The 26270-nt window shown below is 39.1% G+C and overlaps 2 protein-coding genes across 7 annotated transcripts in view; one reads left to right on the top strand and one right to left on the bottom strand.

Annotated features, from left to right (window-relative positions):
• Window positions 1–17689, top strand: part of APBA1 (amyloid beta precursor protein binding family A member 1) — a 99304-nt gene extending 81615 nt beyond the window's left edge. For 3 of the 4 annotated variants that reach the window (XM_064502451.1, XM_064502453.1, XM_064502452.1), the window contains 8 exons: window positions 1859–1891; window positions 3003–3089; window positions 3667–3852; window positions 7703–7882; window positions 8681–8893; window positions 12735–12854; window positions 13508–13648; window positions 14020–17689. In XM_064502451.1, coding sequence (XP_064358521.1) covers window positions 1859–1891; window positions 3003–3089; window positions 3667–3852; window positions 7703–7882; window positions 8681–8893; window positions 12735–12854; window positions 13508–13648; window positions 14020–14091 — 1032 coding nt within the window. In that variant the 3' untranslated portion in view covers window positions 14092–17689. The remainder of the gene's footprint in view (window positions 1–1858; window positions 1892–3002; window positions 3090–3666; window positions 3853–7702; window positions 7883–8680; window positions 8894–12734; window positions 12855–13507; window positions 13649–14019) is intronic. The other variant, XM_064502454.1, reaches the window with a different exon arrangement.
• A 4926-nt stretch (window positions 17690–22615) lies between these two features.
• The window catches only part of ENTREP1 (endosomal transmembrane epsin interactor 1), a 29725-nt gene continuing 26070 nt past the window's right edge, over window positions 22616–26270 (bottom strand). For all 3 annotated transcript variants that reach the window (XM_064501318.1, XM_064501317.1, XM_026097891.2), the window contains exons 10-11: window positions 25012–25301; window positions 22616–23926 (exon numbers count right to left, since the gene is read on the bottom strand). In XM_064501318.1, coding sequence (XP_064357388.1) covers window positions 23720–23926; window positions 25012–25301 — 497 coding nt within the window. In that variant the 3' untranslated portion in view covers window positions 22616–23719. The remainder of the gene's footprint in view (window positions 23927–25011; window positions 25302–26270) is intronic.

The following is a 26270-nucleotide window of genomic DNA, read 5'->3' as shown; positions in this document are numbered from 1 at the left end:
TTGTTTCTGTTTTTCTAAGAACATTAAAAAGATCTTCTGATTTAAGTTAGCAAAATAACTTATCTTGAAGAGAATTTTTCTGATAATGTCTCTTGCACAGAATTATCCTAATTAATTTCATGGACCAAGCTTCTTTCCTGACACTTCTGTGCAGCGTCAATCACTTCTTAAAACTGGCACATCATTACTTCAGTTTTATGAAATATTTAAAAATCATTCTCCAACAAGTTAAAATAAAACTAAGACTGTTCCCATTGAATTCAGGAGCAGAATTCTGAAGAAAATATGTGACAGGGTATTTTGAATCGTCTTTGATTCTGCACTGCAGACCTCTACCTCCAGGACTTTTCCCCTTCTAAACCTGTGCTGCTGCTCTTTTGTGAGGTCTGTTATTCTGTAAAGTTTGTACAAGTTTTCTCTGAAAGGGAACTTGATTTTGGAGAACAGTTTAAGTGCCGTATCTCGAGATTGTCTCTGACCATTGTATGCCAAGCAGTCATATTCAAGATGAGTTTATTTCTGAGTACCAATGTAAATTAATTTAATGCAGAGCCCTCAGCATGAGACAGTTCTAATTGCTTTTGCAGTAGACTGCTGTCACCAGGCTATAACAGGTTTCTCAGTTTGAGAAGGGTTACCAAAAGCTGGTGTGAAAATGTTTGTTCATATTAATAAATAAGAAGCACAGTCTAAAATTTCAATAGCTGCTTTCAGACTGGTTTAAACTGAAACTGATAAATTTAAGTTGTAAGCATCAGTGTAAAGTATTTGATGTGTCTGTGATTCAGGCTTCCTGTTCATTCTTCCTGAACATTGTTAGTTATGAATCTTTACCTGTGAAGATAAGACCTTTGCCCACCACAAGAATACGTGTTAATTTTCTTAGCTAAGAGGCAATGTTACTGTGGGAAATAAAAGCATGTCTGCCAGCCTGATGAGTATTGTATTTCTTCAGTAAGCAGACCCATAGGTTCAATTCACCTTAGGTTTGTATTTCAACTTGAATTAATGATTGCAAGACTTTAAGAATGATGATATTTATTGATATTATTGTTTTTGTCACAGTAACAGCACATAAGATACTAATTTATTGCAATAGGTGAAATATATCTGGAAATAGAGCAATTAAACTGCTTAGTGATAGGAGACAGTTTTCAGGTGTCTGTGGAAGTGAATTGTCTACTGCCTTTCATGAAAGAAAGTGGTGTGGACCTTTATGCAGCTGTCACAGGAAAACTTGTTGTCCAGATGCATGATGCTAACATTGGCATGGGTGTATTTGGACGGAAGGAGATTGAAATGGAGGGCAAAAGGGTTCAGTCAGTTATCATCTGTCTTTTTGTTTTTTTCAGGAAAGACTAACATAGTTTTAGGAGGGGTTATTTTTTAAGCTTGCTTATGTGTGTGAGAGCATTGTGCAACTTGAATTTAAATGCTTTAGATCTGAGAAAGCTGGAATAATAATGTTTTAAGCTTCTATCACCTTTTACTTGGTGTTTCTTCAAAAGAGCTCCTCATATTTGCAGTGCTATAAATTAGGAGAAATGCCTTAAAAAAAAAAAAAAAGCAGCTGTTTGGTTAGAGTAACATTTAAATGGAAAACACACAATCTTTTGTATTCTTCCTGGTGCATTTTCTTTTCATTTTTTAAACTGTGTTAAATGTGAAACTTTTTTTTTAAATAAGCAAAAAAAAAAAAGGGGGGGGGGGGGAGGGAATTAATCTAAGCAGGGACTGATTTAGAACAGCTAGTAGTCTGTGAGCCCTGGCATTAGTGTGGAGATCCCTGCTTGACTTGGAGTTTCTGTAAGTTCTTCTCTAACTGTTCTCCTGTCTCTGTTTATTCCATGCTAAGCAGATGGCCCAGAAATTAGCCAAAAGCAGGAAGAAGGTGCAGTACAAACTCCATCAGCTTGATGTTATGCCTGTTCTTTTGTTTTCTGGGAGGGATTTTTCCTTTCTTTTTATTTTGTGCTTTTATTTTCTGCATCCAGCAAGCTTTTGTTTAGGTTTATTTCTAAGCTGCCATACAAGTTGACATTTCTCAGAAATCACTTGCCTGACTGGCCATTTTTTTGTTGCTTATCATTAGCCATTTCATGTTAGAAATAGGGTAAAGATTGGATTTATCAAATGGTTACAGGCAGTACCCAAAATGCATACTAAAGAAACAGCCCTGACATGACAAAGGTTTTAACTCTGTAAAATAGTACATTAAACAGTAAGTGTCTTTTTTTTAATCCCTCTATAAAGAGTGTTTTGCTTGATTCACAGATGTGTCAAATTGCTGGATGCAAAAAAGAAAAAAAAAGTTTACGTATATACACACAGTAATATGCTGAGATTGACTGATTTTAGTAATAAGTTTTGTTTATGGAGTTTTTAAATGCCTTTTAACAAATCTAATTGTTTTTACAATTACAAGCATTTGCTTTCTGTTAGCAGAGGTATGACTTCTGAAGTGGGTTAGTGCTTGAATAGTATGTTGTCTGACCGTGAAGACCTTCTTACCAGAACTGCATTATGAATTGCTTATACTGCACCCACCTGTGGTAAACGTTTTTCCATTGGTTTGAGCAGTCACTGTTAGCCCATATAGAAGCTCCTCCAGCAAGAGATACCTGTAGTCCTTTGTATGGCTTGTGTGAAAAACCTTCCTTAAAGTGAAATTCATAATGTGAGGAAAATGGGAGAATCATTTGATTTTTCACAGATTCTTTATACAGTTCATGTTGCAGTGAGGTATAACTTTACTGGATCAGGAAGGTGATCAGGGACGCTTTTACGGGATTAACAATTTTTCAAATAATATCCAATTCACTTTCATATGTATGTGTATAGTTTCCATATCTTTGTGTTTATCTTTATCTTTTGCAATCTAATACTCTATTTTGCATTGCTGTTCTGGTGACTATGTCTTAGTGTGCCCCTGTTTGTGATCTAACATCATCTTTAAGGATTTTACCTAATGTGTTTGTTAACTCTGATCCCTTTATTCACAGGCTTCAGAAGGTGAATCTCAACCCATGACTGAAGTGGACCTCTTCATTTCTACACAGAGAATAAAAGTATTGAATGCAGACACACAGGTATAGACAAAGAAGCCATTGTCAATGTTGTAATAATAGTCTGTTGAAATAGACTCTCACCCTACTTGCAAAAATGTGACCTTCAAAGAGTGCTGGTTCTTGTATTTCCCTCCAGGATTTCCTAGTAAGAAATCCATGCTCAAGAACCACATCATACATGCTGTTAGTCTGGTGTGTTACTCTAGAAAATGGTAAGAGTTCATTTGGTCAGGCCACCTCTTACGAGAAGCTAAGTTGTTTATATTATACAATATTCTAGGTAGCCTGGTAGTGTAGCACGGCAAGCGTAGATTGTCCACAAAGTAATATAAAGCAAGTGGCTATGATAATTTGAAGTTCCTGGTCCTGTGTACGTTGATCCCATATGTGCCCTGCACATAATTTTAATTTGTAACCTCTTTGGTTTGTTTCTGGCAAGTGAAGTGCTTGATTTCTCTTGACATCTCCTCTTGTGCATGAGAGGTTGGGCATTACTAACGAGTGTCTTACAATTTCCATTAATGTGTTTGCCTAACACCAGGAGTGCAATAAGAACTTCCTGAAAACAGCTGCTGATGTTGGCTTTTCTACTACCTAGGAAACCATGATGGATCATCCGCTGCGGACTATTTCTTACATCGCAGATATAGGGAATATAGTCGTTCTGATGGCACGTAGACGAATGCCACGGTCTAACTCCCAGGACAATGTGGAAGCATCTCACCCTTCCCAGGATGGAAAGAGGCAGTACAAAATGATTTGCCACGTCTTTGAGTCTGAGGATGTAAGGAATTACTCTGTCTCATGATTGTCTAGGGGTGGAAATGTAAGCACATGTTGATAGGTTTGAAGTCCATCACTAGTGGTTCTGTTTATTTGTTAACTGCAGAAAAATATTTTGTCTCAGCAGAGGAACTTGTCTTCTCTTTGCATGTCGGGGCCTGACATTTTATTCACAAAGTTGGTGTTTATAGAAAAGCTTCTCATTTTTAAGTGCCTATGATACCTTCCAGTGGCAATGAGAGGCAGGCCCACAGCTTACGTATGCTAGCTCAGAAATTCTGCCTGTGAGAGTAACCATCGATCAAAGACAATTATTTCTCTACATACCTTCTCATCCCAACTGTTGCCACAAGGATCGTTGATACATATTAGAAAGGTGATTTTTTTTTTTTTTAATGGGAAGGCTTCAGTTGGGGAGTAGTTGCTGATGTCATACAAGGAAACAGTCAAGAAAGTTAGCAATTCAAGCAATCCCAAAGCGTGCTAAATGGAGATGCATCTGAGTGAATATGTACGGTGTAGGCTTATTGAATTACCTGTTTTCAAACTTGCTATCCTGCCCTCACTAATTAAAACCCAGGTATTTGTGGAAGAAAAATCAATGCCTATAACTTGCTGATTTTATTTATTTTGTTAAACTCAGTAACTGAAAGGTAAAACTAAATATACATATGTGAGAACAAAGTGGCTAGATACATAGTTACCAGTCTCATAATCAAGTTAGCTCTAAAATGAAGTGATGTCACACAGTTATCTAATAATTTGGGAAGACAGCAAATCTCATTTAGCTCTCAGCCCTTCAAGTAACAGGGTATTAACGGTCTGCATGGCAACTGTCATATTACTACTGGTCAGGTGGTTCATATAGCAAGAGGTGGAAGGAAATTTGCTCCCAAATGAAAATCATGTTCAGACTAGAGCTGTGATGTCAGTTAAATAAGGCATACTGCCCAAGCTACAGATGAGGAGATAATAGTTTATTTCTGTTTCTTGTGCCTAGCAGACCACTTAAAGTGAAGAAAGACTTTGTAGTTCATTTCAGTGTATATTGAACTAGTTAACAGAAGTTAAGTGAAATCACCATTTTCTTTTGAATAGCTCATATACCTTCCACTCCATGGAGAGTAAGTGAGGACTTTCCGACAGAAGGGTTTCTTAGAGTAAGCAGTTGATTTTATGTAGTGGTCACCCTATTCTGAACTTACGTTCAGATGAATTCTGTGGTTGCAAATGCAAGGTTGCATATCACCCACTGCTGAGGCTAAAGAGTAAAAGTAAGACCACTGATAAAGGTAATCCTCTACCAAAACTTTGACAGAGAACATATAAAAGTGGTGATTTTTTTAAAGAGCACATAAACTAGTTTTGCGAAGCCCGTCAAGAAACTGGTGTGCAAGTGGAAAGATTAATGTGGGGGTTTTTTTGGCTTGATATCACTTGATAAACTGCCCAGTTTGAGGCTGTAATTCCTGTATTTCCAGTCAGTCCAGTGTTGGACATGGCTGAACTTTTTCAATGGCCAGTTGAAAAGCGGAGATTAAGTTGTCAGACACCAGAGGCAGTGTATGGTTTTCCTTCATCCTGTGATAGCTTGATGATGATCCAGCCTTCCTGGATCTTTTTCCTAGGCTTTTCTTAATACCTTGGCTAACTGGAATCTGTGCTTTCGTTTGGGGATCACTGGAATTACTTGGTTGGTTGGTTGGATCAGGTCATTCTTGTGTCAGATGTGATCCTCCCTAGATCGGGAGATACTGGCTTGGAAAGTACATATCTGTTGTTCCAAAGAAAGAGTCATTCAGTAGTGTGAAAATATGCTAAGAAATTTCAGAGATTGCATCAACTCTCCTTGAGTCGTGGTGTAGTTCACAAATAGCTTGGAAAAATGTATCAAAAATTCAAATGATTAGGAAAAAATACATCCGGGCAGAATTACAATGTAAACACCGTAATACCTGTTAGCAGCAAAGAGATTGCAGCTGCAAAGACCCTGTACCTCCAGTGGAGTAGTACAGACTCGTCATGCTATAAATCTCATATATTTCATTGTCACCTTTTCATTTTCTGGGACTGCTGGGTATCTAGAAGAATTTACCCAGCAGCTGGCTCATAAACTGTAAGCTGTCCAATCAGTGTTGGCCAAAATGTGTCCCTGCTTGTAATGGTCCTTATCTAGGGAGCACAGCACCGGATTTTCAATTGCATTTGAGGCAGAATCTTCAAAAGATCTGAGCTTTCATGTGTTCGTGATGTTGGACATCTAAATTGGAGCTGATCTCTTCTTGGAGAAAAGTATCTCAATGTTTGTGTATGAACATACAGTCTGTATTTATCTCCTCTCTTAGCTTGCTGAGCTAATGAGCTGTAGTTCTGTTTTCTTGCTGTCTTGTTCTTGACATCGAAATTAGGTTGTTCTGAGCATTGGCAAAAATAATGCCAGTCCAGACATAGGTCTCTTCAGTTCCAACAATCATGCTATTCCCTTTGGTAGCTTTAGTGCTAGCTGGAGTTGTTTTAAGATAACAAACTGCTTTTTATTTCAGGGTTGGGAACCCTCCCTTTATTAGGGATCAGACTGGATTTAAAAATACAGTTGGCAGCTGTACAGAAATGCACCTTAGCTGTGTTCATGTATTCCTGGTGCTCCCTCATGCCTACGCTGCAAAGCTGTGCAGGCCTCCTGGTCTCTTCCTTTCCTCCCCGCTGCCAGTGCTGTGCACCGCGGTCGGTTTCATTGCACATCGTGACCACCTCCCCTGCACTGGACTGTGCTTCCCGCACCCACCACTCTGGTTTTGCACCGCAGTGCTCTGCACCACGCTGTGCTGCTTTCCTCTCGTGCCCTCTGCTGCACCTACGTCGTTCTGGCTTTCCCTTGCTCACTGCCTCGTGGCAAGGCGTTCCTCCAGCAGGCAGTTTCCAGCTCCAGCCCTTGCGTGACTCTGTTTCCTTTCGTCTGCCCTTGTCACCTACTTCTCTCCTGCGGTAGCAGATGTCAGGGGTCAAGAGAAGCTTGTGGGCGGTAGCAACACAGAAAAGCGAGTGAAAGCCGCGGACACTCTGTGTGGAGGTGTTGGGAAGCTGCAGGCGCAGGAGCCTGCCGTGTCAGATCGGCTGGGAAGGGAAAGCAGTGAGGAACCAACAGAGTCGTTGGAGCTGGGGAGAGGAGGTGGGAAACACAAAATGTTGAGGGGAGAAGCTGAAGGAGGTAGTAGGATGGAGAAGGAGCTGTGTATGAGCATTTCCAGTCACTTAAGGGCTGGATCCACCGGTAAATATCAACCTTTTCTATTTTATCTGAGACAGAGGTATGAGCTGCCAAACACAGACATGATGATTTTAAAAGAGGAGGAGAAAAAGAGGAGGAAATATCCTCTTAAATGCAGCTATGTGTCTTTTAGTAGACGTTTTCATTTTTACTGCTGGCTTGTCAGAGATGGCACTGCCTGTGCTGGAAGGGAGAGCCATCTGGGAGCTGCGTGTGCTCGAAGAGAGATTGGTACCTGAGAGCTAGTGCTCTCATTCTGCCATCTCCGCTCCAGTCAACACAGTGGGCATACCTTTATGTTTATATTAGCAATTCTTACCTGTGAAAGGAAGGCTTTATTCATGCTTCTCATTTATAATTGCCTGCCAGGCTGGATTCACAACACAGGTGAATGCATTGACATTTTGTGGGTCTTTTATTTTTAATGCACAAATATATTTTTTTAAATGGTTGCAGTAACTTGACTTGTAGGAAGGAACCATTTTACAGTGTGATTGTAACAGAGTGTCAGTAGGCAAGATCATGAGAATGTTTGATTTTTTTCTTCTTCTTTTTCTTTTCTCTTCTCTGGAAACTGTTACAGGCACAGCTGATTGCACAGTCCATAGGACAAGCGTTTAGTGTGGCCTACCAGGAATTTCTGAGGGCAAATGGAATCAATCCAGAAGACCTTAGCCAGAAGGAGTATAGCGACTTGCTTAATACTCAGGACATGTACAATGACGACCTGATCCACTTCTCCAAATCTGAAAACTGCAAAGATGTAGGTGTCATTTTTCTCCATAAAAACACTGTTTGTCTGTACAACTTGCAGACCCGTGCTGGCAGAAATCAGAAAACCATTAGTGCTTCCTATAAATGACCTCACTGAGGACAAAACATCCTTCCCAGTAGGATGCCCTGTCGGCAATTCTGTTTCAAAAGCAAACAGCGAACCCAAAATTTATCAGCAGTGAAATGATTTACCATCTGTTTGTGTTCTCTTTACCAAACAATTTTCAGACATACAGGACACTACATGTCAATGGAATGAATTTAAAACAGACTGTTAATACAGTAAAAAATATAAAATGTATAGAGGCACTAGCATTTACTAGAGTGCTTAATTCCAGATTTAGGAATTGCATTTGCCGAAAGGATTTGCTGCTTGTTGTTATTAATAAAGATGAACCAGTGCACCATTGCAACACAGAGGTAATGATTTTCCAGTCTGCACTCAGAAGCTCATGCAATCCCTTCCTGTTTAGCTCCTTCCATGAAAGCCCATTGCACCGGAGATTCTTCTTCTTCAGCTCCGTCCACTCACATGCAGAAATGAGTTCTGTCTGGGGTGTTCAGCATTAAACAAATTCTATGGTTTTAGTGTTTAAATACAACTAAAATATAGTAAAATGTATGCCTTATATTGTTTTGCCTTTGAATTAGGAAGACAGGTTGGAAAGGAGAAAAGGGTGTGTGGTTTTTTTGATTCATAAAGGGTATAAATGCTTTTGGTGGGGAGGCAGTTAACTCCACAGATGAGAGGAAACTTTTCTTTGAAATACTTTTTCTTGTAATGCAGGTTTACATTGAAAAACAGAAGGGAGAAATCCTTGGTGTGGTTATTGTGGAGTCTGGCTGGGGATCGATTTTGCCTACAGTTATCATAGCCAACATGATGCATGGAGGACCAGCGGAGAAGTCTGGGAAGCTAAACATAGGCGACCAGATCATGTCAATCAATGGGACCAGTCTGGTTGGCTTACCGCTCTCAACATGCCAGAGCATTATAAAGGTAGGGTGGACGTTTCTGGATGTTACATGCTTTAAAAGTGTTACAGGCATAACAGTAAGTAGAAAGTACAGAACTATGTTACTTATTCATTTCTATCAAATGTTTGTATAGCACTCCCCATTTCATGTATTACCATGAGTGTACTTGCAAAAGTACAGTGCAAATATACTCCACCTATTTTCTGAGTCCCGGAAAGGGTGATACAGCCTTTAGTTGCATAGATAGGGATTCTGTGCAGAACTTTGGGCCCCAGGAGAATATTTGGTTGAGAAGGAATATATTACTAGATGTATGTCTGGAGACACTTAAAACTTTACATGACAAATGGAGACCCAGATGTCTAGTATTGCCCTAAGCCACTTTTGCTGTTTGAATGCCTTCTAGTATCTGTCTCAAAGGGAACTGAGTATTTTTTCTTTCTCTTTTCTTTTTCTTAATATTTTAAAAAGCTTTTTAACTTTGAGTTAAAGAAAAAGGAGCATATTAATCCTCTGCAAAAACTATCCGAGTTATTTGAAAGTGGAATGTTTTTCTTAATTTGGCTAAATGGTATATTTTATTTAGAAGAGATTTCTTCTAATTGTCACAAGAGTATGTGACTGCAAAAAGCAAGCAGGTCAGCTGGAACTGAAGAATGCCTGAGGTAGCTGCAGCATAGAAGGGAATGGATATTTAAGCATCAAAGCTTCAAGAGGGGGAGAGTTGCACTAGGGAATGCTGGAGATACAGCTAAATTGAGTCCTCGATTGTTTATTGAAATAATCCCACAGAGCTCCTCCACATCATAGCATGTAGACATGTGATGTAATGCTGGTGTCAGACTATACAAAAATCCTTCTCTGATTTCTAGGAATATGTGTATTAAACTTATATTTATTTGTTTGTTTATTTTTGCTAGTTCCTGCTAGGTAGTTGTATTCTGCAATACCTTTTTGCAATACCTTTTCTTTTCTTTTTTTTCTTTTTTTTTGCATTCTGTATTTTTGTAATTCACAAAGTAAGTTCGTATTTGTTGTCCATGAACATGGATTGGAAATAAGATGTTTGCTATAAAGACTTGCCATTCTGGTTTCCAAAAATATGACTGCTGTGCTCTGAGGAGTAATAGATGCACAAGTCACTGAATCTAAAATGGCAGGCTCAGAGGGTGCAAATGGTAGCCTGGAAGCAGAGTATATTAAAGCTATGGCAAAGCAGTCTTTTTTTGTGAAGGACAGGAAAAATAATCATCTTAAATATCTCTGTACCAGCTTCAGTGAAACAAAGGTGACTGCAAATCCAGGCTCCTCATGTTATGAGCTTTGCCATACTTCTTTCCTGTCCCACATCAATTTTATTTCTGCAATTGTGATGAGTTTTGCTCCTCTGTGCCTTTCAGTGCCTTTTCAGGTAGACTTTTGTTATGAAGTGATGAGAATATTCTGTACTTTCTCAAAACAAAAACAAGCAAAAAGACAGCTTTGCTGTCTCCAGCTTCTAGAGACCCTTGTACTCCTTCCTCACTGACACTTGTGGCTGTTGCCATAGGAACTGCTAGCCATTTATCTTATCTTTCTAAAGAAAAGATAGTCTGTGTGTTTGCAGGTCTTCATAGCCATAGATCTGGAGCTTCTTCTGGATAACAACTGAATGAACCTCCGAGGGAAGCAATCTAAGCACACATTTAATTGTGGCAGAAATATCTCAGGATTTCAGATTTCTTTAGCATGCTACAAGGACTTCTATGAAGAGAGTTCTATGTATGTAAGAATATCTTGCAAGTACTTCATATAAGATTATTTTTATATTACAGATGCAGGCTCTGCTACTAATTTACCATAAACCAATTGTAGACTGACAGAGCTAAGAAGAAACTTTCCATATGTGATGGTTATTCCCTAATTGTATTATGCTACTTAGGTCTTTTTCAGAAGCATCTGGTGTTGGCTACTGTCATAAACAGATTCAGGGCTGATCTGCACAATCTATAAATTAGCCATTTTTGAAAGACATGTTCTTTCTCTAAAACTAAAAAAAAAATGGTTAGGGACCATATTACCTTTTTTTTTTTTTTTAATAAAAATAAATTGTGTGTTCTTTAGGGGAAGTAAGAGAGCATTGATATCATCTGTTTAAGGCATCAGAACTGAGTAAAACTCAGATGACTAGAGTTAGACACCTAAATTCCTGGTAGAGAGGGGCATCTCCAGTGCTTCGCACCCTCCTACCCTCCTGGATGCAGAAGGGCCCCTCAGACTTCTGAGTACACATTCCACTACACTTAGTGCTGGTTTATTAGCTCCTGTTTTTTACTGCGTGTGTTGTCGTGAAGACCCACAAAGGGATGATATATTTATCCCTGAGCGTGTGGGATAGGCTGCCAGCGCCAGGAGCAAGTTAAACACAGTGGCTGGGGAGAGAGGATTCAGCCAGTGCCACTGCAGCGAGCGGAGGGGAGGGATTTCTTGCCACCACAAGTTTCGTCCTTTCGTTTTCACGGGCCTGCTCTCCTCCAGCCACCCTCAGCAACCAGCCAGGCTGGGCTTGGCTCTGCATGGGCGCGAGGGCAGTTGTTGTCCGTGTGACTGTCACATCAAGGCAGTTTAAAGCAAAGAAAATACACTGTAAGTCTGTTCAGCCTGGCGAGATGCCAGCCTGGTGCTTCAAGTCCCTGATGAGTCTCATTAAGCTCTGCAGAATCAGCAGCGGTAAACAGCGTGTGGGACGTCAGTATATTACCATAGCTGCAGCAGGAATTATTTTTCTGAATGAACCTTTGAAGTCAGTGTCAGGCAGCCATTGATTTCAGAGAGACCCAGGTTTCAATCTGTATGTATAAAGGAAATTCAGAGGTAGGTATTGGAATTGATAGGTGTTGATATAAGGGAAGGTGAAAGCTACTGTATTCTTTACATAGCATATCTTTCTTGATGTGGATTTTATTTATTGAAAGCTTGAATGCAGCATTTTAGAGTAGAAAAATGTGTGTTCAATTCCATGTTAGACAGAAAAGTCTAACATTGGGAGTGGATTTATCTACAAGGAAGAGCTCTGAACACTTGAAACTGTGTAATGGGTCAGACTGCAGTCATCTTCACTTCTGCATTTGGCTTTTCACAGGAGCGTACAGTCAGGTTCGCTGAGGCCACCTGGGGATTGTCTAGGCCGACCTCTGTTAGAGCAGGGTCAGCTGCATTGCGTTGCTCAGGGCTGTGTCCGCTTGCGGGTATTAATTGCTCCAGGGATAGATGTGCCACATCCTCTATGGGCAACCTGTGCCAGTGTTTGACCACCCTCACAGTAAAACAGCTTTTTCCTCCCTCAGTTTTCTTCTGGTAGCAAAGAGTTCATAATGAATGTGATATATCTAGTTTAGAAGGGAGAAGGAAGGTGAATTAGGAGCACTGCTCCTACAAGTGTTATATGAGGAGGACCTTCTGTTTGCTTGACAGAATTGCATATATTCCATTAGGGAAGCTACTTACTTGCAACTATCTTAGCTATGTATTTAAAGTTCCATTTTCTAGCAACAAATCATTTTTTTTGCTCAGCTGTGTAGACCTGTTTCATATTGTTCTTATACATGATTTGTGTTTTTGAAATGAAGAAATTGCCAACAGGATACTAGGTTTCTTGAAACAGGTGTCAGTTTCTTGGCAAGAGAAGTTTGATACTGCATTGTTTGTTTCGCTAATGCTTGTGTCTGGTATTTGGTGATCCTGTTCCATTACAATGCACACAAAGCACTGCTTATTCATGGCTGCTCCCATGTCAACATTTCAACAATCGTTTTTTCCAATGCCCTTGTTAAATGTTTCGCCCTGTCTTTGGCAGCATTTTTCACAGTGATTTGTTTTTGCAGGGTTTGAAAAACCAGGCCCGAGTTAAGCTGAACATAGTTAGATGTCCTCCAGTAACGACAGTCTTGATCAGGAGACCGGACCTCAGATACCAGTTGGGCTTCAGTGTGCAGAATGGGATTGTAAGTCTCTTCCAGACTCTCTGGGGAAACTTTAACATATGTGAAACTTCTTGTTTGTGTGTGAGAAAGTGGGGAGAAAAAAGCTGCTGTTTCCTTCCTCGCTGCAAGGAGGACTTACCACACCTGTTAAGTCTAAGATATAAAAGTTGAGTTGGTTAGAGTTATTCTTCTCTTTGGTCTTCTGCTTACTTCACAGCTTTGGAGTCAGTCAGAGGAGCAGAAAGGCTGTTTTAGGTTAGAGAAACAAAACTGTTGTTGAGGCTGTTTTCAGTCTGCATCATGTCTCTAACCAAGCCATTGTATGGCCTCAAAAGAAAGATGCTGTCCTTGATTCTCTTTTAAGGTAAGGCATCTGCATCCTGAACATTGTTAAACTGTGGTCCTTCGTGCACACTTAAACTGCCAAACCACAACGCATCTGAAGTACAACACAGACAGCCTCTTCTAACAATTTCTTTTGCTTGTGGAAGAGAATGTACGATAGTTACTCTGTCACTAACAAATTTTACTTTGAATCAGCGATCCATGACTTTGTAGACTTTGTTACAAGCACATGTATTTAAATGCTGAATTACAATTTGCAGGCAAAAATGGGTAAACTAAAGCCTCTGTTCCGGATCTAGGCTTTGATAAATTTGTCCTTTTCTTTCCAGATCTGTAGCCTTATGCGAGGAGGTATAGCAGAGCGAGGAGGCGTGCGTGTCGGCCATAGGATCATTGAAATCAATGGACAGAGTGTTGTAGCAACACCCCATGAGAAAATTGTTCACATTCTCTCAAACGCTGTTGGTGAGGTAAGTGTGTGCCTTGGCAGTATTACATATGTCATCATTATTCTCTCTTCTGGGCTGTTGCTGTTCAGATTTAAATAGTGGAAGTGAGACTAAGGACAGCACACCATTTCTTTTATTATTTGCCCATAGTTCTCATATGTTCTAGAAACACCCTGATAGAAAGTATTAAGTGCCCACAACTTTAGATAGTTGGTTGATGCTCCATATTTCATAAAACCGCCACCTGTTACGCTTTAATAGGGGTATAAAAACTCTTAAGCTTCACCTTTTCCTTCTGTCCTATATGACCTTAGCAAGTTCCCTCCCCAGTGTGCCATGGTAGGTGGGCATGCATGGTGGGAACATTGATTAACTTGTCTTATTTTCTCTAGATTCATATGAAGACTATGCCAGCTGCCATGTACAGGCTGTTGACTGCTCAAGAGCAACCAGTTTACATCTAAGGCCGACACCTCACCTTCACAAAGTGCATGGAGGATGTTTTTCCTCGTTAGTGCTTGTGTCTCTAGTGCTGCATTTTTGTGTCTGCAGAGACATTTTTTTCTCTCACACACACACATGCGCGCTCTCTCTCCCTTCCTCCCTCCCTCCCTTTTTCTCCCATTCCCCACCACTTCCCTGTTTATGGGGAAGGGGGAAGATATATCCATGGGACTATTTTGGTTGCATCCCTTTACAAGTGAAGCTTTATGCAGTTCCACATGCAGAATAGGCAAATAACAGCAGCAGTGTTCACGGCTGGGTTCACAAAAAGGATTAACTGTATTTTGTGCTACATAGTCAGTTCTATTTCTGTGGCTGTAATTTGACAACATGAGTAAGTGTTGCTAAAGGAAAGCTGACTTTACCAAATAGATACAATGATAGGGTAAAGTGCTCTCTTGGACACCACGCTTGTTACTTTGCTTCTCTTCCACTATTTCCCTACTGGCACTGAGCTCAACGTTAAAGATTTTTATTTGTAGGGAAAGTAGAATACCAAAAGGGTAAGTTTCATCCTCAATGAAGAATTACATGCTTATGAAGAATGAGTAAATGCTGCTCTGGTAGAACCAACTGTCCAAATGCACACCTTTTAATTCCCCTCTATCATCAATTCTTCAGGATAATATAACTGCAAAAGGTACTCTGAGACTTGCTGGAATGTCTTACAATTACATTACTTACACTAAGTAATTCAGGGAGGCATTTTTTACAGCTGCCCCTCCTCACCCCAGGTTTCTATCTCTTCATTTTCTTCTACTTTGTTTCTAAATGCAACATGTCTTTTATAGTCCCCTGCCTATTTTAGAAGTTAAATGAAATGGGGTCGGGGGGAGGATCTTTAAATATCTACAAGAGAAATAGTGAGGGGCTCTCCTGAGTAGCTACAGTTTTTCTAGGCTCTTACTTCCATATTTGGTGCACACAGCCACGTGTGCCAGTGTATATAGACATTTTTTTAAATTGTGCTTGCTATTTATGAAGTTTGAATATAAGAGATCTGCATACCATTCTAAGTAATTTTGTTCTCTGAGCCAGTTTTAACATATATTTTTGTCCAAAGACCTGTCTAATTGTATCGACTTTTTCTTTAGTTCATGACATAGATAACAGTGGGAGAGGTAAGGTGGGAATAAATTTATTTATTTTGTTATATAAGTTACTGTGATTTTTTTCCGTATGTATGACACTTAAAGGATATTTGCGTGTACTATATGCACTTGTATGAAGAAGATATACTGTAGGGATATATGAAATCTAGGATTTGACTGGTCTCTAACTTTCAGGCTATAAAGGAAAGAGGAAAAAGATTTTTTGGTTTGGTTTGGTTTGGTTTTTTAAAAAGTAGAGGTGGTTCTTCCAAACAAGATAAAAAAATCTCTATTCTCTGTGGTTACATTTCACCAAGACTGCATACTGATGTTTCCACCAAAATTGAATCACGCTTTTAGGCTGGGCTAATGCCTTGATTTTTTTTTTCTCCTAATGAACAGTTTCTGCTGTGTCCTGCTGTGATAGAAAGGCTCAATGAGATGCAAACAAGTGCACACAAAACACATACGTGCACCCATTCCAGCCCTCTGTTCTGAAACTGCGGTGATGGTCATAGTCATTGGTTTCTCTAGTTATTTTCAGGTGGGCTGTAAGTGTTGCTTGCAGATCAGTAATGATACCTAGAGAATTCTCCAGAGATTCATGGATACAGGGGTGTGTGTTTGTTGTGTGCGTGTGTGTGTGCACATGCATATTTCTGTTGGTGAGAGCCATTGAGCACTTTTGGTGAGAGCCATTGCGCACTTGCTTTCCACCTGTTGCCAGAGGTCCATTTTTGGCTTTCAGAAACCATGGAAATCCATGGGCTAATCACAGAGAAAGAATGAACTTTGTATTTTAGTGGGCAGTAAATATATAAGGGAGATGATGGAATGGTGCATACACTATTGTAGTAAGTGAATATGTTTTAGTGTGATGTTAATGTACAATTACTTGATTTACTGCAGTTCTTGTTGTTAAATAATTTAATCCCAATCTTGGAATAGCAGATTGCACAAGAGAGTGATATTAGTATTTCAGGTTAGTGCTCACCTCTGCTACCAGACTGATGCAGATAGATAGTGAATGACTTGTGAGCATATTGTTTAACTGTAGACATCGGTTTATGATGATCATTTGAACTTTTTTCAGAAGTTTCCATATATATAGTAATATATGTAAATATGATATATAACCATGTACAATTCAGAAGATTATATACAGTGCAGCCTTTACATAAGTTGTTTGAGGAAACTCAGCAAACTCTTGAAGACACAGTTATCATGCTTCTGACTCCTGCTATGTTTACGCCCTCAGCTTCACTTGTTGCTTTTGTGGTTCTGTCCAACTCATGCAGCAGGGTCTTTAGTTCACTCCACTGGGTGATGATGGAGACCTAAACATGCAAAAGTACTTACGGATGACACAGCTGCGTGTTTGAAAACAAGGCTACTATCCTCGAAGTCGAGCTTATGCCTCGCTATTGGCACTCGAATGCTTAACCAGTTCACTTCATGGTAAATCACAAATAGGTGCCTAGCATTAAGGGAGTGAATACTTGCAGCTTCAGAGCCTGGCAGAGAGTCTTAGTTGTTCCGATCACAGCATCTACATAAGATTTCTATGCTGGGAGGTCTGTAATGTGCATACGCTCCCAATAACAGTCTTATAAGCAATCCCATTTTAGGTTGTAAAGGGAAAGAGTTTTAAGAAGAGTGAGCTCAAAACGAAGAGCTGGCGTTTCTGTAGACTAGTGCGGCAAGTTGTTATGTATGTGAATTCTTAATGGATTCAAAGGAACAAACTGCTGTTTTACATTCTTTCTTCAGTGACAGGCCTGAAATTCTTTCCTTTCTCACTGCTTCATACATTCTAATGAACTCTTCAATGTTTACATTAAGGATGAAATATCCTTTACACTTTTTTATTGGCAAGTTTCATGCTTCTTTTTTTTTTTTTTTTTTTTGAATCTTGCTCAAATTTGTTGGGATTTCCAGATTTGTTTGCTGTTTTTTTGCTTATTATCTGAATTAAATAATATGTTTCTGAAGATGGCAATGTGGTTGAGATCTCTTGTACATATTTAGCACAGTACCTAGAATATGAAGTTGTACTATTGTTCTGTAAAGAGGGTGAATAGAAATTATTGTAAAGCGTTGGGAAAAGTATAGTATTGTATTTGTAACAATATTGTTCTTTGTAAACACTTAACTCAGTGATCTCTATATATAAATATAAATATATATATAAAAATATATGTGAGCCTGGAATGTTGATACTGCACATCTACTGAATGTAATTCCTCTGATGTTTTTTGCCACAGGTCTCTGACCTCTATAATGAAGCTGCACTGGTTTGATTTGGGGGGAGGGAGTGGAAGAGGAGTTGGGGTTTTTTTTGTTGTTGTGGGGGGAGGGGGTTCTGGCCAGTTATTTTATTGTGATGTATTTACTGTGCTACATTCCTTTATTTAACAGAGCGCTAATGTCTGTAAGATTTGCAACAATAAAATACAAAACAAAAATACCTCAGATGAGGCTGAGAGTTTGCTGATACTACACTAGGATTTGATTTGCCTTGCCAGTTCTGAATGCATGAATGCTTGGAAGGTATTTCTCTTTTGTCATTTAGTTTGGAGTAATAGTATATGTATGTTTGCAGATGTGAACCAACGCTATTAACTTTCTTTTTAAAACAGCATTATTTTAGGGTAATAAATGAAACAGCTGCTCCTAAATGAAACTTACTCCATATCTAAGGTTGCATCCCAGTTTTTACTGTGTGAAATATCACCATGTTTGAATCTTCCAAAAATATGTTATTGAAAGACACCTGCCATATGAGAGAAATATTATTTCATTGTCTGAATAATCTTAAATATGCTTTTTTCATAAATGGGATTTTACTAAAAATACTTTTTGCCCTATTACCATTTCCGAAGCTGTTATTTTCCTTCCAGGGTCATCAGTATGATTTATTCTGAAAGACTTAGCAGAGTCTGAATAAAAAAGACTTAGAATTGCAGTATGCCTGGCCTTAGAATAAATTGTGGGACTGCCTGTGCTAAAGCTGAAAAATATTTCTATAATCAGAGATTGATTACAAAAAACATGATGGTATTTGAAAGTCAGCCAGCAAAAGCCAACAAAGGTGTGTTTCTTCATGTAAGGTCTCAAAGGACTTTCTGTGCAGCACAGATTGTCGTGAGAACTTTCAGTCTACAGAAAAGAAAATATATACTACACTTGATCCAGAAGAAAACTGAATTTGGACCTTCAGGCACCAGGTTGCCAATCATGAAATAAACACATTGGCAATTTAGCGGAGAGAAGTGCATCTTAACTTTTCACATTCTTTGCTTAAGTGATAGATCGGAAAATCTCAGAATATTCTGTAAATGATACAGAGTGACAGGCTTAACTCTGTTACTTTGTTTCCCTGCCCACCAACCTCCATCCTCCTCCTGTTTCTAAGGTAGTTTTCACTCCTGTTAAAACTTTACATTCTGATTTCTTTATTGCAAATTTTTCTACATTTCACTGGATAAGCTTAATTATGAATTTCCATGTAGCAGATACAGATGTAAATCTCATAGATCATTATCTTCATATGGGGCATTTTTCTTGCTCTCACTCCAGTGCCAGCGCCTTGCAGGTTGGATAAGTGGTGCTCATAGTCTATGGGGACTGACATAGGCTGGGATTATGGGAGCACCCATAATACTGTGATTTAAATGTTCAATGCAGAACATATTGTTTGGATTTTTGTTTCTGGTTCTTTCAGTTAGACAAGAATAATGTCCCACTACTAAATGAGAAGGTTACTGGAGCAAAAGAACAGAATGAAGAAAACTTCTTCCAGACAGTTTCTATTTTAATTACAGTTTACTAACTAACAGAGTCTTATCTTATAAAACGTAGTTGCAGAACACTGAATAGCAGTTTTTATTGAAAGCCTGTTTTGTAACTGAGTGTCTGTATTCATTTAAACCATATTAGTGATGAGTGGCAAGGTCTTTAAATCTTTCTAGAAACTGCTGCCACAAGAAATGAGTATGAATCCTGCACAGGTTACCAAACTTAAGAGCCAAGAAGCTTTTTCCATTTAGTAACTGTATAAAAGGTGGAGCATAACATGCCTAGATTGTGCATGTGCATACCTGGTAGATTTTTTTTTCTTCCTCTTGGACCATGTAACAACCAGGGAACTGTAGGCCATAGGTTATTTGTAACAGTCATAATGCATTGAAGAAACTTTTGACTTGGAGACTAGGGTATTGATGAGATTGATGAAGAATTATGTATAAAGAGATTATCCATGAATCTGTATTCTGACTTTTCTGAGATAGGGCAGCAGCAATTCTTAAGAAACCAAAGAATCTTAATGGCTAGCATGTTAATTAAGATATTCTTCTCTGAGCTTTGTATTGTCAGTAACTTCAGCACATACAGGAAGAGAACTATGATTCATTCTTAGAGGTTGATTATTGTTGTAGAGCTCAACCTTAAGTATTGCTGTTTTTGAAATATACTCCAAAAGTGACTTTTTTGTCTTTTTCTAGTACAATGTTTTTGGATACCTTCTTTTCCTTTGCCACTAAACACCTTGTTGTGACTCTTCTCTGAGAAATCTCCTCCATCAACTCTCTAGAATTTTTATTTGCAATATTGAAACCTAATATCTATTTTAAATGTTTCTATTCCAGTTCAACCAAACAACATATGTATGGTTTATGCTAGTTCTACTTTCACAGCAGCAATTCTGTGCGGTATTCATCCCCAATGGATGTTTTTACAGATAACTGAAGTAAGACAGCAGAAAAATGTGGCTCTGAAGCCTAAGGAACTGGCTGAAAAGTTTGTGCCCTCTGCTTCCACTACCCTGTCATTTCTGATAAGCCTGAATGCACATGTGTATTTGGGCAGGGGGAGTAGGGACAAGACATAAGAATTACTTTTATAGATGGAAACTGAAACCAGATAAGGATTTTCTTTCATTCTAAGTCCATCCTTACTTACACTTGTTGCACTGATGTATTCCTACGCTTACTAATGTTGTTCTTATCTTTACCTTCTCACAGTCTCTATGACTTCTGCATTTTCTTTCCTCCATATTCTATCCCATACAACTTTTTCCATGACCTCTGCCAATTTCTCTGCCACATGAGGAGGTGTCTATTCTGCTCCTTCTCGTAAAGGGCTTCCTTAGGCGAGACTGCAGAAGTTCGGGGGACTTGCCCTGACAGCAGTAGAAGACATATGGTATGACAGATAGCATTGAGTGTTGTGTCCCCTTTTTTTAGAATAAGGTGGTCTGGGGAAAAGAAGGCAGCTTCTCTCCCACTAAAAAATGTTCATTGGTCTGACTAGTGGCTTTTTCATTGGACGAAAAAGCTGGAGGAAGACTAGTGGCATCTGTGAGAGAGTGCTGTTGGTGAAAGGAGAGTGTTTTTCATTGGTTCCGAAGGCCACCTGGAAGGGAAATGAGACTGCATTTGGAAATGGGTTAGAGGGGAGAAGTTTATCTTTTGAACATAAGGTAGCTCATAAAGCTGGTAAGTTAATGTTAAAAAAAAGAAAGTGCTGGTGGGAGACTGGTTCTAATGAAAGAGATTTGCATAAACTTTTTCTTGAGGGAGAAAAAAAACCTTAAGTAAATGAAAATAATTCTTCTGTTGCCAAGGGCTGCTCTGTCACCTGCCTTACACAGGTTGTAAACAGCTTGCTTGCAAAAGCTTGTGTACAAAAAATCCTTGCTAATGAAGACCCATGTTATGCAAGTTTGGCACAGTATGAAATTGTGATGATTAAAGTTAGCTGCTAGACATCTTGTACCTCTTGAAGTTGGTGAATGTTTTAGAATTGTGGAAATAGTATTAAATGTGTTAAGTGAACTTTTTATGATCTCTTCCTAGGTTTCCAGTTATGACTGAGGAAAAAAGAAAGTCTGGATATGCTGGTTCTAACTCTTGTGTATCTCAGTGCCTTTAACTAACTTAATTTAAATTTGCTACATCGTTTTGGTTATTGGTAACTCACTTTTTTCCAAGACTTGCAGTATTATTGTTCTGTCTAATACTGGTAGAGAAATCTATCTTGTATCTTGGAAAACCATTTAGTTTGCAACAGGATTATTTTGTGGTAGACTTGCTTCCTATCTACCACTATTTCATATTCTCTGGATTGCTGCCAGAGACTAGTAATAGTCACCTGTCAGAAACAGGTTTGTAAATTCATGGCAGTCAAGCTGCAGTGTTAGGGGTTGTGGTTCAAGGAGCTGGGTGCTAGCAGACAGTGTATTGAAAACCCTTGCAGTTACCAAGAACCTGATTGTCCAGTCCAAAGCTGGTATGGTTGTCAAGTCACTGGTGGAGAACTGAGCACAGCCTGACAGAGAAGCTAGCCCACTTGGTATTCAGGCCAGTCTCCAAGAAATCTGGGAATTCCAGTACTACTTTTGTGCACTGATTCAGCTACAAAAAAACTGCAAGTAAGTTACATAAGATATGTAGAAAACAGATGGGCTCCTGACCTGGCATAAAGTGCTTTGACTTGCGCATTCTGTCTCTGAAGCTAGACTGTGAACTTGTAAAGCACACTGGACATAGAGCTGGCTCTGAAGCACTCAGTGAGACTGACATTAGATCTTCTAGAGAAGTCTATGATAATAAAATATGGGTGGTGAATATTTGTTCAGAGAAGTTGACAACTCTGAATATATATATTTTTTTTAAACTTTTCCTCTTATGGAGCAACTTCTGTTGCCATCTTGTTTTTCTCAATGTCTGTTAACACATGACTGATTAGTTCAACAGCTCATGTTTTTTGCAGCTCACTAAGGGAACAGCTTACCTAGACAATCACTTGATTGACAGATTTTATAAGTAATTGTGTTTTACTTGTCCTTAAGTAATTACCCTGTCAATTTGAAATTAACTGCTATGGTAAGCACATAATTTATTGAATTCTGATTTTACTTTTTCCTTTTACCTGAAGCATTTACCTACCTTTTGAAACACTGTCCAATAGCTGCTAATGATAAACAATTAAGTGAATTCTGATCAAGTTTTTCAAAGCTTAAATGTACACTGCAACCTGATTTAGAGCCCAGGGACCTTGCAGACTTTTCCCCCAGGAAGTGACAAGGATTTATCCTGAATGTAAAACCAGGCATGAGCTGTTAAAAGCTACTGGAAACATGGTTCGCACTAATGAAGCGAGCATAATTCTCCTTCTACAACCTAGTTTTAGAAGGGGAATGATGAACTAAGAAAAGGAAGCTAATATGGAAGATCAAAAAGAACTCCAACTTAAGACGATGCATGTAAAAAGAACTTGAGTGTTAATTGTAATGGAGTTGAAAAATTTATTAGAGCTGAGGAAAGAGCTACCACAGTGGAGTAGTGGGTTCTTGTGGTTCCCCCCCCCCCCCCCCAAGACAAGACAAGACAAGACAAGACAAAACCCCCACAGTTTTTATTGGGTGTGTAAAGACAATATGCCTATGCTGCAGAAATATTAAGAGGCCTAACATATGTGCCTTACCAGACAGGAACCCCCCCACACACACCAATTCTAGAGTAAACATTTTATTTTACTCAAGTTATCTTTCATGAGTCAGACCGCATGAACAGTTTCTCCTTCTGAACAAGTTTAATTCAAGTTCACTTTAAAGCTTTTTATTTTTCAGTAGGAAAGCTGTTCAATAATTGTTAGATGAAGCTTTATCTTTAAAATAATAGCAGGAATATTTAGTTGTCCTGCTGAGTTGCAGAAGGCTACAACTAGCTTTGGAAATAAACACTGTGTGCCTGATCCCAGCCTCTGGAAACACTTAGTGTGTTCCAAGTTAGCAGCATACATAGAGAATAGAGTTTGACAAAGTAGCAGCAGTCAACAGCTTGAGTCAACTGGCTTATGCATTTATATATTTGCCAGAGAGTATCAACTCACAGGTCACTTTGGCCTAGTGGCTAATGTTGCCAAAACCACCTCGGGTAGTTATATGCACATTTGCAGCGGATTGGAGATGGCTGTGTAAATGGTAAATGCTCTCAGCATGGATGGCTGCTGATATATAAGAAGCACCTGTATGAGGAAGTAAATTGCTAAAAATCAATGAAGCAACAGTAATTTACACCATATAAACACAAGCATTGACTCTGGCCTGTATTCTTCAGTGAGATACAAAGTGCACGCATGCATAACTGTTCTTGCCTCACCTCAGATAAACCAAGGCATAGAACCATTCTACCGTATCTCTTGTAAACTGAGTATCAAAAACAATTGCATCCTAAGTGGTGACAGACTACATAGGTGCAAAAGAACAGTACTATATCACAAACATGGTAGTTCCATCTGAATAGCCCAGTTTAAAGGCCAGCTTGGAAACTGATTAGGAGGTTTTGTACAGTGAGCTTCCTTTTAGGAGTCTGAGCAGGAGGGTATAAAGTATGGATTAGCGACACATTCTTCCACCTACGTGTCAGAGATGATTTTTCTGTTCAGCAAGTATGCCTGACAGAAATGCTCTATTGAGGAACAGAGAGATATCAACTCACAGTACAGTTTCCCTTACAACTCCAATAAGACTGTGAGGCCTTTCATGTTCTAGTCCCTGGATCCTTCTCTCTGATAAATGACTTTCAGCTGTTGTGAAAGTACTCAAATCACCACAGCTCTCCAGGTGCAGCAATCCAGGATGTTGTCTAAAAGGTAGCACATGGGCCCTTGATGACATTGATTGCTGGGCAGGGGCCATCACCTTTAAAAGGAAAAAAGTAAAATCAGGTTTGTTTTCAGGTTCTTTTCCATTAAAAATAGCTTCTTATCCAAGTTGTTCTTATCCTAGTTGTACTATTAAAAAAAAAAAAAATCTAAGTGATGCCCCATTAATTTTAGGCAAGTGACTGTTAAGGACGTATGGGAAAACCAATCCTATGGGGAAAGACACTGAGTGTCGTCATTCATCACTTTTTCTTTGAAAGAAGCTGCACAAGAATTAGCTCACCTCAAGCCAGGCTATGTCAGTTACTGTTCAATAGGAATGCAAATGTTACTTCCTGCAAAAGCCACTGAATTGTAACAAGCTTCAGGCTAGTGTGAAAAACTGCTCTGAGGCAGATAAAGATTTAAGACACTCATAAGGAAGTATGTTTCAGCTACTTTTGTCAAATTAGTTGATGCTTACATTGACAGTAGGCAGCAGTAGCAAATCTCAGTTTGTTTCTGGAACCCAAATTGCTATTTTTGGGGTTTTGTGTGAGAACTCAAACCAAAACCAGCTGTTACAGCAAATCCCTTGTACCATATTTGAATCAACCCCTCCTTCCAAATGCTCTATACACCCAAACATTTAGACAAAGTCTGCAATATCTAAACTTTTAAATATTCATTCCATTAATGTAAGCACATTATTTTGTACTTTATGCTTTCTTTAGTAATAGGACTTTATTCTGCAAGCCCACCGTAAAAAATAGCTTCTAGTGGATTTTACATGAAAATTTTATTGGCTTCTGTTCTTTCCAGCTTACAATTATATAAGCTTTGTAATATCTCTTCCTTCTCCCCTACCATACGCAGTATTGTCATGTTTTTACAATTCATGATTCTACCACACAGGACTATCTCCTTCAACTTTTAAGTATGCATGGTGTTCAGTCTTCTGAAAAACTCTGCCTGGCCCTCTGGGACATCATGGCTGCACAGCCTCTTGTGTGTTCCCCAGATGAAGCCAAAATAGTGGTAAATAGTTAGTGAGGCTAAACTGGGTTCAAAAATTTGAAACCGTGTACTTTTGGAATTTGGCTTTGGTTTTGCACATCATCCTGAATACAGTGATAAAACTACCTGCTCAAGAAAGGTGGCACTGGTGATAGCTTCTGCCATGTGTTCTTCATCCGATTTTAAAACAGACTTGATACTTTCCACCAAATCATGTATGTCAGGGGTCATGCTGCAGGAGGACTGCCCTAGGAAGCGTGCCACAAGCAGCTTAGTGTCTATGTAGGACTTGTAGTCTATCAAAGATCGGGGTCTTGCCCTCAAAGCTCTTGCTCTTAAACTCTTCCGCAAGGTGACAGTATCAAGTTCTGGTTTTAATTCAGTCTGAGTTGCAGCTTCACAGCTTTGCACTGGACCTAAAGACAAAGATTAAAATAAACAATTTACTTAGTTCACAGTATTGATAAACACATCCTGTGAGATTTCAGTACTAATTCAGTGATTTAGTGCACAGTTTAACCAAGTAAAACTTAAGTCTGGCACAATCAGGGTGGCAGGTGTTGCTCACTCTGTACTGAATTTACTTACTGGAGAAAAAACTTGAGTGCCTATCATATGTCAAGAAAAGAGTCTGGAGGATTATTTTTGTGAAAGTGAAGTTTGCCATTTGTGTGTATCAGTTCCCTTCTCTTTTGCTTCTAATGAGAATGATTAGAGCTGAAATGAGCATTTAGCATTAATGTTAACATAAAGTCATACAAGACAGACTGAATACAGTTTGCTAGTCTCTCCTAAGCTTTATGTAACTTTCAGTTATTACCAGTCAAGAGGGCTCATTACAAGCTAGCTGGAAATAATTTCTTCTCAAGCTGGAAACCAGTAATATTAAAAAGTGGAAGTTATACTGAAAAAAAATCCATTCAAAATGACTTTGGGAGGGCTAAGCAAGCGGTGGCAGGGAGTCAATTCCACTGCCTTTAGCCTAAATAGAAGTCATCATTGTTAAATAGATAAATAAAAGGATCTATAGATTATTCAAGTAGCCCTTTAATGTTGGCATTATGCCACATATAACAACAATTCCAGGAGGAGAGCCAAAACTTCCCTGCAAGAGAGGACAAACTAACTTGAAGCAACTTCCCTCGTTGAAGGAGCTGACTTCCATTTCTGCAGCAGCTGTGTATTTCACTTTCAGGTCCAGTGCTGAATAGACCTAATCATACATTAAGCCTAGAGGGCCCAGTTGCTTCTGATAGATGGATTCTGTCTACAGTGACAACACCCTGCTCTGTTTTCACAGCTATGAATAGGCTGTGCATCATTTAACTACTGCTTCAGCAGCAGATTCTCTGGGGTACTGTGGTGGAAGCTGATAGGAGGAAAGC

This window comes from Dromaius novaehollandiae, chromosome Z (assembly GCF_036370855.1).
Source record: "Dromaius novaehollandiae isolate bDroNov1 chromosome Z, bDroNov1.hap1, whole genome shotgun sequence".
Taxonomy (NCBI): domain Eukaryota; kingdom Metazoa; phylum Chordata; class Aves; order Casuariiformes; family Dromaiidae; genus Dromaius; species Dromaius novaehollandiae.
This window is presented reverse-complemented; position numbering and strand designations above follow the sequence as displayed.